The following is a 12,549-nucleotide window of genomic DNA, read 5'->3' on the forward strand; positions in this document are numbered from 1 at the left end:
GGAAGCTGGTACCTGCTGGGTGCTCAGGACGCCCAAGCCCTGAACTGGGGGCTCCGTGTGGCCCCTGAGTCCCCAGCTCAGGCTTCACTGTCCCCCTCTTGCAGATGAAGAAACAGAAGTGGGGGGAGCCGCGCCCCTCGCCCCCCGTCAGCCAAACACCACTGGGAGGGGGTAAGCCCAGACTCGCCCCGGCCCTGGGATACTTCCTGCCACCTGTCCTGGCTCAGGGGGTCACAGGAGGCTCCAAGCCAGTGTGGGCTTTCAGAGAGGACAGCCAGGGAAGAGCTGCCACCTCTCTCCTTCCCCCACTGGCCTCCCTCCCGACACTGACAGAGGCTAAAAATAGCCTTCCGTCCCCACGTGGCCGCCCTGCCCAGCCCAGCCCAGCCCAGCACAGCCATATCCCAGCAGGCCCTCCATACCCCTTGGCCGCCTGGGCAGTCCTGCTCTCCAGCCTGAGCTCTGAGACAAGGTCCAGGTGCCGACTGAGAGGTAGGGTCTGGGGGGCAGATGGGAAGGGGAGGTGAGGACCAGGGCTGGGACCAGAAGGGGAGGGTGGGTTCTAGTGAGACAGCTCAGTGGGCTTGGAGATCACAGCACTGGGTGCTTTGGAGAGACCCTGCACACTGGCTAGGCCAGGCCCCTCAGCGCGGGGTAGGGGCTCAGCGGGCCTGCTTCGTTCCAGGTCCTGGCTGGGGAAGAGGGCGAGGGTGGGCCGGGGGAAGCTGGACCACACCTCTGACTGCAGCCAGGGCCACAGCATCCAGCCCCTGGCCAGAGCTGGGTTAAGGCCCTTTGGTGTCCTGCCCACTCTGCCCTCCTCTCTCCTGGCCTGGCAGGCGCTGGGTGGAGGCTCTGAGACCCTCTGGAAGCGCCCGCCCCCCTGCTGGAACTGCGGGGCAGCAGGTGTCAGCAGACAACCTGAGGCCCCACGGGAAGGTGCTGGGCACCCCGGCCCGCTGGTCCCCGGGGCTGCAATACCCGGAGAACAGGGACACAGCAATGAGGGGAATGCGAGGCCTTGGGGGGGGGGGGTGGCCGCCTGACTGATCTCCTGCGCTCCCCTGGGAGGGAAGGGCCGCCTTCATCCTGGCCAGAGAGACCGCTGGGTCAGGCAGGATGGACCCTGACCAGGGCTCCCTACCAGTCCTGTCTGGGCAGAGCCCAGGCCGGTCCTTGGGCCCCTAGGTGGGTTCCTTGGGTGCTTCCCTGCTCAAGCTCCCACCACCGGCACACCCGCCCCCGGGGCATCGGTAGTGCACGGTTCTCCTTATCGGGCTTTGTCACTTTGATGGCTCTTGGTTGACCCAGCATTTTGCACTGGCCTTCGCTTTGATGGGTCCGAAGCTGCCCCCTGGTGGACAGACAGCTCTTTTGCTGTGTGGTAACTCGGGGTGAGATCACCTGTGCAGAACTTTTCTTTCTCTGGGGCGGTTTTCTCAGGGCAAAAATATCAGAAGATCATAAAGAAATATGCACATCATTAAATAAGCCCAGAAAAGGATTTGCTGAATCAGGCAATTTGAACGGTGACCGCCCTCCAGAAAGCTTCCTTTGCCTGCTTCTTTACCAACCTACGCCCAGCGACGTGTAACCTGGGGGTTCAGGGCCCAGGCCCCCGAGCCTGGTTCCCCCACGTCTGAGCTGTGGGGTCTTGGACAAGCGACTTGAGCCTTTTTTGCCTCTGTTTCCCCACTTGTAAAAGGGACTCAAACAGCACCCAGCTCTCGGGGTTGCCGCGAGGGCTGAGTGATGAGTATTTGTGCAAAGCTCAGGATGGGCCTGGCACGTGGGGGGCACCATGACAGCACAAGCTGCCGCGGGGACGTGATCCCTTGGCCCCTTTCACCGCCAGCCTCTTAATCGGCAGATGAGGAAGCTGGGATCAGAGAGGGGTGTGGCTCACCCAAGGTCACCCAGCAAGGTCATGGCCAGTGAGGACCTAGGGGGCAGAAACTATTCAAATGCCGATGCTCTCCCCAGCAAGGTGGGATCTGGGAGCAGAGGAGGCCACTTGGGGTTTTGGGGGCCACAGGGATCCCCACGCTGCAGGAGGTCTGTTCTGCATAGCGCAGAGGTATGGAGGGGGGCTGAGGCTTGGCTCTCCTGCTGGCCTGCCCTGATCGCTTGACCACGGCTGGGTCTCCCGCCCTGAGCCTCAACCTCCACACTGTAACCTGGGAAAGACACTGCCTGCCCTCCAGGGCTGTGGGGATGGCTTAGGTGAGAGGCTGGGCGAAGCGCTTCACACATAGTTGACGCGCAGACCGATGGTCGGGTGGATGGGTGACTTGGGCCGGCGAGACTGTGCCCGTGGCTGACCGTGCTGGCTCCTCTCCCTAGGAGCCCGTGGGCACGCCCGTCAGCAGGTGGCCGCGCAGTCATGGTGTGGAACGTGGACGACCTGGACTTCCACCTGCCCTCGCACGCCCAGGACATGCTGGACGGCCTGCGGCGGCTGCGCTCCCAGCCCAAGCTGGTGGACGTCACGCTGCTGGTGGGCGGCCGGGAGCTGCCCTGCCACCGGGGGCTCCTGGCGCTGAGCAGCCCCTACTTCCACGCCATGTTCGCGGGCGACTTCGCCGAGAGCTTCTCGGCGCGCGTGGAGCTGAGGGACCTGGACCCTGCCGTGGTGGCGCAGCTGGTGGACTTCGTGTACACGGGCCGGCTGACCATCACCCAGGGCAACGTGGAGGCGCTGACCCGCACGGCCGCGCGCCTCCACTTCCCCGCCGTGCAGAAGGTCTGCGGCCGCTACCTGCAGCAGCAGCTTGACGCCACCAACTGCCTCGGCATCTGTGAGTTTGGGGAGCAGCAGGGGTTGCTGGGCGTGGCTGCCAAGGCCTGGGCCTTCCTGCGGGAGAACTTCGAGGCCGTGGCACAGGAGGATGAGTTTCTGCAGCTGTCCCAGGAGCGGCTGGCCACTTGTCTGGCCGGCGACCTGCTGCAGGTGCAGCCGGAGCAGAGCCGGCTGGAGGCCCTGCTGCGCTGGGTGCGCCACGACCCCCAGGCCCGGGCCACCCACCTGCCCGAGCTGCTCGGCCTGGTGCACCTGGACGCCGTGCCCCGGCCCCGCGTGCAGCAGCTGCTGGCCACGGAGCCGCTGATCCGGGAGTCGGAGGCCTGTCGGGAGGCCCTGTCCCAGGGCCACGAGGGGGTGAGTGAGGGGTGGGGAGCGGGGAGAGGAGCTCCAGAGACCCTACCTGCACGGGGACAGACAGTAGGACGGGGGTGTCCCCAACCTTGCAGCTCTGCCTCCCTTGGGCCGGTCACCTGTGAGGGGATCGCAGTTCATCCCCAAGTGCAGGTTGCGCCCCTGTGTGTGCTATACCCTGGGCGTGAGGGGAGAGGGACCCCGGAAGTGGCCATTCCCAACCCCTGTCTTGCAGGAGCCCGCAGCTTGGTGGGGACAAACCCGGAGACACACCTAAGGCAGCATGAGAAAGGCCAGCGCTGGACTGTGGGCATCCTCAGAGGGTCAGGCAGTCACGGAGAGCTCTCTGGAGGAGGCAGCGTCTGAGCTGGACTTTAGAGGGAGGATAGGAGCTTGGCAAGGGGGAAAATAGTACAGGAAGATGGCACAGCTTGTGCCCAGGCAAGGAGCACGGACAGGCGTGGCAGCCGGCCACTACCTGCCCCTTAGGAAGCTGCTCAAGCATTTATCGGGTGCAATTTCTTATCTGTGCTGGAGGTGGGCCTGGTGGGTGGACAGGTCCTAACGAAGCGACGGGCCAGGGGAGCCGAAGTCTGTCCGCTGCCAGGCAGCCTTGCTCGGAAGGACTTCTTAGGAGCCACGTCAGGGGACAAAGACGTGGCTCAGGCCAGTGGCGGGGTGTGTGGCGGCAAGTACTAACCGCTGCCCCGCCGGGCCCCGCCAGGCACGGAGGGCGGCCTCGTGCTGGAGCCAGCTAGAAGCCCCGCCCACTAGGCGGTCACCCTGTGACTGCGGGTGGTGGGACGGCGGGTCTGAGAGGCAGTGGGACCCCGGGATCTGGGAGGTCTGGGCAGTGGCTACTTACCCACCCAGGCAGGACCATCCCAGCATTTCCCGCTGGGCCATCCCAGCGGGACCTGCCACAGGCTGGGCTCCTGGTGGGGAGGGGAGCTTGGGTGGGGAGCTGGGGAAACGTACGGGCCTTGGTTCTGAAGGCGTGTGAGGGCCGCTGGAAGGGAGCAGGTCTCACGCGCAGGCACACGAGGACCTGCTGCCCCCCCCTTCCCGGTCCTGAGCGCCTCTTACCATCGCCGGCCCGCGGCAAGCAAGCACGGCGTGTGGACGTGTGCGTGTGAGTGCACACCCACGCACAAACGCGCCCGGGCATGCACGCACCGAAGCTCGCCCCGCCCTGGCACAGGGCCACGTGGAGGACCCACGGCTGCCCCCAAACGCCCAGGCCACCAGCCGCCTCAGAAACCACCTTGGCGGCCTGCCAGCACCCGGGTGCCTCTGACCCCGCCCTCCCGGCCCCGCAGGCGCTGCTCGGGCTCCCGCAGGAGCTGGAGGAAGTTCTGGTGGTGGTCGGCGGGCGGGCGCTGGAGGATGAGGAGGAGGAGGGGGGCGCCCAGGAGCTGGCCCCCCGCCCCGGGAACTTCGCCTTCTACGACACCAGGGCCAGTGAGTACCCGTCCCCGCGCCCAGGGCACCGGCCCTGTTGTCCCCGCGCCTCGACACAGGCTGCCCGGAGAGCGGGGCACCCACCGTCCTCGCGGGGGCGGGATGGGGGCTGCAGAGGAAACCGGGGCCCCCGCAGTGGAGGGGGGCTGACCGTGGGGGGCACTGCGGCCCCCTCTGCCTCCAGCCACAGCCCTAGCTTTGGGCCCCGGGGCCCTGGGTAAAGGGTCCTACCGCCCAGATGGCACAGCGTGGGAAGGTGGCCGCTGGCCGGGGTGGGAGGGCGGCCTGACCGCTGCTTCCTCTTGGCACCCCTGCCCTGTGCGCCCAGTGGAACCAGGTCCCAGGGGGCGGACAGAGGGCCGGGGGTGCAGGCAACCTGGGGAGGGAGAGCTCAGGCTCTGGGTCGGCCCAGTGGGGCTCTGATTCCGGCCTTTGAGCAGGTCACTCCACCTCCTTGAGCCTCGGTTTCCTCATCTGTGAGATGGCCTTTGTCACAAGGAGCCAGTGGGAAGAGGAGCCAGGCCTGCCGTCTGGATGGGGCCTCTCCTGCCCGGGAGCCCCATTGCATTCCCCCTCCCACAGGAAAGCAGGGTTAGGAGGGCAGCAGGACGGTGGAGGGGCCACACTGGCCACAGGAAGCTCCTTGGAAAGCACTGAGGAGCTGGCCGCTGTCCTGGGGCCGCTCGGCAGGCGGCCACCACCCCCATGGCGTCAGCGGCTGGCGGGCTCCAGGAAGTCCGAGGCCGGCTGTCCCAGGTCAGGGGCTGACGAGAAGGGATTTGGGGGCTGACGTCAGGAGCTGAGCCCAGGAGCAGCTGTCCCCCAGACCCCGAGGGCAGGGGGCAGGCGGGCACTGGCAGGCAAAGGTCTGGTGACCGCTGGGCAGTCCCCACCCTGGGGTGACACAGACATGAGTCAGGGGACACGCAGTCCCCGCCCAGCGAGCAGGCACCGAGTGAAGCCTGGGGTTTCACATGTCCTGAAAACTGTCGTAAACAGTAAACAAAGTCCTCCCAGGGACATCCCCGAGGCCCAGGTCTCTCCCACAGCCTCCCACAAGCACCCAGAGTGTGTCCATTATAGGACTTAACCATTCCCACAGTTATTGCCTCATTTTGGTTTTTTCAAAGCGCTTTCTCATCTCTTGCTTCAGTTTACCTCATGTAGCTTCGTGAAGGCAGGTCCAGCATGGGTGCATTACCCCATCCCTCACATTAGGGACCGTACTTTTAACAGCAGCTGCCGTCTGACAGACGAGTCTCCTGTAGTCCCCACACCCCCGAGAGATGGGAATTAGCCCCATTCTACAGATGAGGAAACCAAGGCTGGGGTTTATCCAAGGCCACACCGCTGGTGCAGAAGAGCTGGGATTTGGACCCGCTCTGCCTGCTACATGGCCGTGTCTGATCCCCTCCACGCTGCCCGTGGGCACCGAAGGTGCTCAGGATGAATGAACGGATGAGAACTGAGTGAATGAATGATGCTTGTGTCATAACCCACCTGTGGCTAGTGGTCAGGCCCCTTAACCCATTCCCCCATCTGACTGAGGTGGGACCTGACTCAGGCCCAAAAGGTCCATCGGGGGTCAGTGGGATCAGCTGCAGGGTCAGGGTGAGACCTGGCCTCTGGAGCCTGGACCACTTCTCGGCACACCCTGGGTGCAGTCAGGTGTCCAGTCTGGGTGCCGGGCTCTGAGGGCGGCGTGGGGCACCAGGGGTCTCCAGGAGCCAAGCCTGATGCACACGCAGCACCTGGGGCCACCTCGAGCCCCACCCCGTCGGGTGTCCTCCCCCACCTCTGCCCCCAGCTGAGTCCCGCCCCTCGGCCCTCCCCACCGGTGAGGGGAGATTTCTGCACCCCTAGAGCGGGGAGGAGAGGCCCCCGCAGTGAGCCCAGCCACCCTGACCCCTTCTCTCTTCTTGCCAGAGAGGTGGATGGCGCTCCCAGACTTCCCTGACTACCACAAGTGGGGCTTCTCTCTGGCGGCGCTGAACAACGATGTCTACGTGACAGGTGGGCAGGCGGCGCTCCCCGCCTTGAGCCAGGCTCCCAGCAGCTTAATCCACAGAGCAGATCTGACCCCTTAATCCACAGAGCAGATCTGACCCCTTAATCCACAGAGCAGATCTGACCCCTGAACGTAATGCTCGTGAGAACCAACCCTCGCCCTCCACTCAGGGGGATCCCTGCCCCTTTAGTCAAGACTCTTCCAGACCTTTCCATCGTGTGAAAACAAGCACATTTAAAATCCACACGAGGGTGCAGGGAACCGTCCTGTGTTCTGTCCTACAGCCAGGGCCTCCCCAGAAGGAACTGTGTGATGGAGGGTACCGGGGTCAGTCTTCTGTTTTATATCTTAGAAGTTGTAAGGTTTGATTGAGAAAAAAGCTTCCACTGGTGGAGGTGTGAAACCACTGATCTGGTCCCGCTTGTTTCTGGGGTGTGGAGGGACCTGTCCAAGTCACACGGCGAGACTGCGCCACCACAGTCACCCCCCGCCCAGTGTCCAGCAGGCGGAGGCCCGGCGTGGGGGGAAGGGGCCGGGACCCTGGTGCTCAGCCCCCGCCAGCCTGGAGAGCCCAGGCTGGCGGGCGCCCGAGTGGACAGAGCCTCTCCTGGCAGGGGGCTCTCGGGGCACCAAGACAGACACCTGGTCCACGACGCAGGCCTGGTGCTTCCCGCTGAGGGAGGCAGCCTGGAGGCCTGTGGCGCCCATGCTGAAGGCCCGCACGAACCACGCCAGCGCGGCGCTCAACGGGGAGATCTACGCCATCGGCGGTGAGCTCCCTCCCCTCGCCTCCTGCCTCCTTCCGGCCCTCCTCACCCTCTGCCCCCGGGCAGCCTCTCGACCCCACACCTGGGCCACCTGCTCCCTGGGCATCGGGGTGAGGCTCAGACACGAGCCTTGGTAGCCAGCCCCAGGGTGATTCAATGCTCTCCAGGGACGCAAGAACAGGACAAAGAGTCATTCCCGAAAGGGACCCATGAGGAGCTGGGGCCTCGAGCTGCCAGCAGGGACGACCACTCCCATCCCAGAAACTTGGGCTCAGCCCTCAGCTTGGGGTCACCTCCTCGGTGACGTCCCTGGGGTGAGGGGACCCACCCTGCCTCCTTTTGCTGTCACCTTTGCCCACACCACATCCTCAGCCTGAGCCCAGGGCCCACCTTATCCCCCTTACACCCCAGAGCTGCTGCAAGGAGACGCTAACGGTTAGATGAGTATTGAGACATGAGATGCGTGTGGGAGGAGGTGACAAGCTGGCCCTGAGGCCATCCTAGGTGCCCCACCTGTCCTGGCCGGCCCCCTTGCCCTCAGTGGCTGCCGTATCCCTGGCCCGAGGGTAGAGGGCACGCGGCCTAGGGCCCAGGGCAGCTCAGGGTCCCCAGGCTCTCAGAGCCCAAGGTGGGCTCCAGGGAGAGCAGGGAGCCCTCCCACCCACGGCTGGTCTATGTCATTGTCGCATCCAGGGCGGAGGTGCTGCCTAAAGCTCCCTCCACACTGACTTCCTCTCTCCCACGGAAGGACCCCACCATGTGAGGGGCCGGTGGGGGGTGGCCTCCTGGGGGCCCCGCGGGCACCTCTCCAAGCGCCCTGGGCTCTGAAGGGTTCAGAGAGGCTGGGCTTCACCGTGAGGCCCCATTGCCCACTCTGGAGCCGGGCAGTCCTGGGCCCAGGTGCCACCCTCATGCCACTTCTTGGAGGTGAGGCCTTGGGCAAACACCCTCACCTCTCCGAGCCCCAGCTTTGCTCTCTGTAAAATGAGGATAAGCCACCTGCCCCTCAAGGCCGTGCCCTTCTTCTCTTGCCCTTCCCCTCCTGGGCACCCGGAGTGGTCCCTGCGGCCTCTACAGAGCCCCAGACCCTACGTTTCCAGGACCCTTCCCTCATCCTAGCCCCCTGCAGCCCTGACGCCTCCACCCCTTTCCCCTGCAGGCACCACTCTGGATGTTGTAGAGGTGGAGAGCTACGACCCCTACACAGACACCTGGACGCCCGTCAGCCCAGCCCTCAAGTACGTCAGCAACTTCTCGGCGGCCGGCTGCCAGGGCCGGCTCTACCTGGTGGGCTCCAGCGCCTGCAAGTACAACGCCCTGGCTCTGCAGTGCTACAATCCCGTCACAGGTCGGGGAGACGGGGCATGGGGCACAGGGAGGGGCCGGGACCGGGCCGCCAGTCCCTCCCAGCGTGGCTGAGGGGTAGGTGGGACCCGGGGGCAGGGCACAGGTGGGATCCCACCTCAGTGAGTGGGAGGGTGGAGGTCCCAGGGGTAGGTGAGGCCGAGGGGGCAGGACAAGAGCCCCATCAGCGGCGGATGGGACAGTCGAGGAAGGCAGGGGACCAACGGGCAGGGGACAAAGGGGGTCACCAGCTCAGAGCCACAGCTCCATCCCAGCCTGGAGGTATAGGGGGCTGGGGGCAGAGTGCCCAGGGCGGGGGACAGGGAAGCCCAGGGCGGGGGACAGGGAAGCCCAGGGCGGGGGACAGGGAAGCCCAGCCCTGGGACTGAAAGCTGCTGCATCTGCCTGGAACTGGCCTCCTGGGGAGGAGCAGTGGCCCGGACCTCCAAGGCACAGTGGGCGCCAGCGTGGGCTCTAGACTCTGTGCCAGGCTTTGGGCCCCCCTCGGGAGCCCTGGCCGCACGGCCGCCCGGTGACCCGGGCTGGGGCGTGTCCCCGCAGACGCGTGGAGCGTGATTGCCTCGCCCTTCCTCCCCAAGTATGTGTCCTCGCCGCGCTGCGCCGCGCTGCACGGGGCGCTCTACCTGGTGGGGGACAATACCAAGAAGGTCTACGTGTACGACCCCGGGGCCAACCTGTGGCAGAAGGTGAGCCAGCCTCACCTCCCAGGGCGACCCCACCTGGACCCCCGACCCTGCAGAGAGCAGGCCTGGGGACGGTGGGGTCTGGGGGTGTCACCACCGGGGGAGGTGGGGACAGTGAATGGAGACACAGGAGCCCAGAGCCCCCCCGAGGATGGGCGCGCCGGGGGCCTCGGGCTGCTGGTCACGGAGGACGCTCTGCCCCCAGCCCACAGAGCCTGTCCTCCTCCATCAGGCCCAGGGGAGGGGGCGGAGGGTGGACCCCTGGGGGCAACGGAGCCCTGGCCTTCCTCCCTGTTTCTTCCCGAGAAGGAGGAAGGACAGTGCCCGGAGCCCGTGGTGGCCTCAGCACTAGCTGAGGGCCAGCAGGGCAACAGCAAGGCCTCTGTGTCTGTGACCCTGCTGGCCGCAGCTGTCCCCTGGCGTCAGCGCTCAGCTGACCGGAGGCCCCCATTACAGCGGCGGAACAGCTGCAGGGAGGACCCTGCCAGGCTGACGCTTTCTTCCCGGGTCCCGTCGGCCGGGCCCGTCCCAGCCCACAGCGTGGTTCTGGGTTGGGTCCCAGCTGTGTGGGGCCCCACTTGGTCCTTCCCAGGCCTGGGGGTTTGCCGCCCGTTACTGTCTTCACCTGGAGACCTCTCTCCTCCTGCCCTCCCAGGCTCTTCCAGAAGGGCCCACATCTTTAGCCCTCACCCCGCAGCCCCCATCCAGGGCACCCCTGAGGCTACGGGCCGAGGCAAGGGGTGCAGGGGCAGAGCGATGGGTCCCATGGGGCACCTGTCAGGGCTGAGGCCACATCTGTCCCCTCTGAGAGAGAACAGCCGAGAACCAGAAGCGCAGCCCAGCCGTCACGCTGGGAGGGAGCCCTGGGGTCAGGCCTCCACATCTCCCACCCCCTTTGACACCCCAGCTTCGGATGTGAGCAAATTCAGGCCTGAGAGAGAAAGAGGGGGCCGGAAACGTCATCCTGGGAGACGTAGGGTGGAGAGGGGAGCAGTGGGGTCTCTCCGCTGGAGGGAGAGTCTGAGGGGTCCTGGAGGGGCAGCTGGGGTGAGGTCCCAGGCAGCAGGTGTGCTGGTGCCCTGGATGGGGTGCGGGCCGTCCTCTCTGCATGTCCCCCCGTCCCACCCCGAGGGCACCGTCGCCACCGCCCTCCAGTCGCCCGCTGGACGCTGACCGAGCACCGTCCGCAGGTGCAGTCCCTGCACAGCCTGCACGAGAACGGGGCGCTGGCGCCGCTGGGGGACGCGCTGTACATGACGGGCGGCCGCTGGCAGGGCATGGGCGGCGACTACCACGTGGAGATGGAGGCCTACGACCCCGGGCGCGACGCCTGGACCCGCCACGGCGCCCTGCCCCGCCTCTGGCTCTACCACGGGGCCTCCGCCATCTTCCTGGACGTCTCCAAGTGGACCCAGCCCTTCGGGCCCAGCCAGGAGCCCTGAGCCGCCCCTCGGTACACCTGGAGCAGGCCCGGCTGAGCCCCCGCCCCGGGGGACGGCCCCCTTTCACTGTGGTTTGTGAACCAAAGTGTCGCCGTCCCCTCCAGGGCTTGGGCTGGGTTCGGGCCACCAGGGGACGTCAGAGGACACAGCCTTGGTCTCCGCAGCCGCAACGCCAAACTCTGAGCTAACCAGCGGGAAGGGCTGGGCCTCTGGAAGCCTGTATGGGTGGGAGAAGCAGCTCTCCTGCCCGTGGGGTGTCTGAGACCTCAGAGGAAGGAGCCCAGGGCCGGGGGAGCCTTGAGAGAATTCCCGTGCTCTCTGAATACTGGCCGCTCCTGGCTGTGTGTCCCACTGGTGGCTTTTGGAGGACCTGCACGGGTGAGGGTGACATGGAGGCCCAGGAAGCGGAGGCTGTTGCAGAGGGTGGGCAGCACAGAGCAAAGGGCCTGAGGTGGGGTCAGCGCCCAGCCCTGGGGGGCCTGCTTCTGCCTGTCCCACAGCTGTGTGACCACGGCCGGCAGCCGACCCTCTCTGGGCCTCAGGCACATGGGGCTGCCTCGGGTGGGCTGTCTGCTCTCCCTGCCCCCAGCCTTACGTTGGCACCCTGTTTCCAAAGACTGCCTCTGGGGACAAAGGAGACCCAGCTTTTTCTGTGTCAGCCCCAGGAGGGCAGCACTCACAGAGGCTGGAGGGAAGGGGGTGGGGCGTGGGGGGAAGGAGAGAGGGTCCTTCCACCTGCCTGGGGGCTGGGGGGAGAGAGGGCAGCAGGGCTTCCCAGGGAGGTGAGCAGGACGAGCCAGGATTCCCCCTGTTTCTCGGGGTGGTTTGCTTCAAAACAAAGGCTCTTCATCAGAATGAAGGTCCCCAGACGGGGGGCCCACAGGGGCAGGGGTCCTGCAGGGACTTCGGGGGATGGCCCTTGAGCACTTTGGTGGCTTGCCCCCAGGCGGCCTCCTGAGCAAGGAAGACCAGCACTTGGAGTGACTCAGGTGGCTCGCGCCTGCCCAGAGCCCCCCGACTTGGACTGGGTCCCCTCGCGGGGCTGGCTCGGCCTCCCTGCTCCTTCTCACTCATCCTGAGCAAGGCACAAAGTCTGTAGCCAAGGGGATGATGAAGGAATCTCACTGGGTGCTCAGTGGGCCTCCCCCTTTGACACAGGCTCCGTCAGGGGACACAGGACTACAGATGGGGAGTTCTGGGTCCAGCCTGGAACCGACCAGCTGAGGCCTCGGGCACCTCCCGTCCCCCTCCGGACCCGGGTTTCCTCCCCAAGACCAGCCCACAGGGGCCTCTGACATCCCTGGTTCTGAGGAAGGAATCCCTGATCCCTCCAGCTTCTATGGATCCAGATCCACTTTGCTCCCAGACCTGAGCCCTCACACCCATGTCTTGTGGGAGAATTGAGTTGGCCCCAGGGCCCAGACAGAGCGGGGCCTGCTGAGTGTCTGCTCTCTGCACCTGAGGACACGTGGTGGGCTGGTGGCCTGGGTGAAAATGAGGATGAAGGTTTCTGGGATCCTTGAATCTTTCCATAAGAAAATCTTCTGAATTTTCAATGCAGACAGTGATTGAAAGCGCTGCTTCAAAACAAAGACTCAACGTGTCAAAGTGGACTTATTTTGATGACAAATGGGTAGTTGAAAAGGTGGTGTTCTAGGAGAAGGCCTGC

General features: G+C 65.5%; 1 protein-coding gene across 6 annotated transcripts; it reads left to right on the forward strand.

Annotated features, from left to right (window-relative positions):
* The first annotated feature begins 407 nt into the window (after window positions 1–407).
* On the forward strand, window positions 408–12,168 carry KLHL30 (kelch like family member 30). 6 transcript variants are annotated; one of them, XM_007184817.2, is made up of 8 exons: window positions 408–492; window positions 2,344–3,157; window positions 4,474–4,615; window positions 6,542–6,628; window positions 7,238–7,393; window positions 8,550–8,738; window positions 9,334–9,441; window positions 10,629–12,168. In XM_007184817.2, exons 2-8 carry the CDS (start codon window positions 2,384–2,386, stop codon window positions 11,066–11,068), a joined length of 1,896 nt encoding a protein of 631 aa, XP_007184879.2. In that variant the 5' UTR covers window positions 408–492; window positions 2,344–2,383; the 3' UTR covers window positions 11,069–12,168. The 6 variants fall into 6 exon arrangements, with proteins under 6 accessions (XP_007184879.2, XP_007184880.2, XP_007184882.2 ...); XM_007184818.2 differs by having other exon boundaries at window positions 7,282–7,393; window positions 9,296–9,441; XM_007184820.3 differs by having other exon boundaries at window positions 9,296–9,441; window positions 10,629–11,016.
* Window positions 12,169–12,549: the final 381 nt, after the last annotated feature.

This window comes from Balaenoptera acutorostrata, chromosome 8 (assembly GCF_949987535.1).
Source record: "Balaenoptera acutorostrata chromosome 8, mBalAcu1.1, whole genome shotgun sequence".
Lineage (NCBI taxonomy): Eukaryota > Metazoa > Chordata > Mammalia > Artiodactyla > Balaenopteridae > Balaenoptera > Balaenoptera acutorostrata.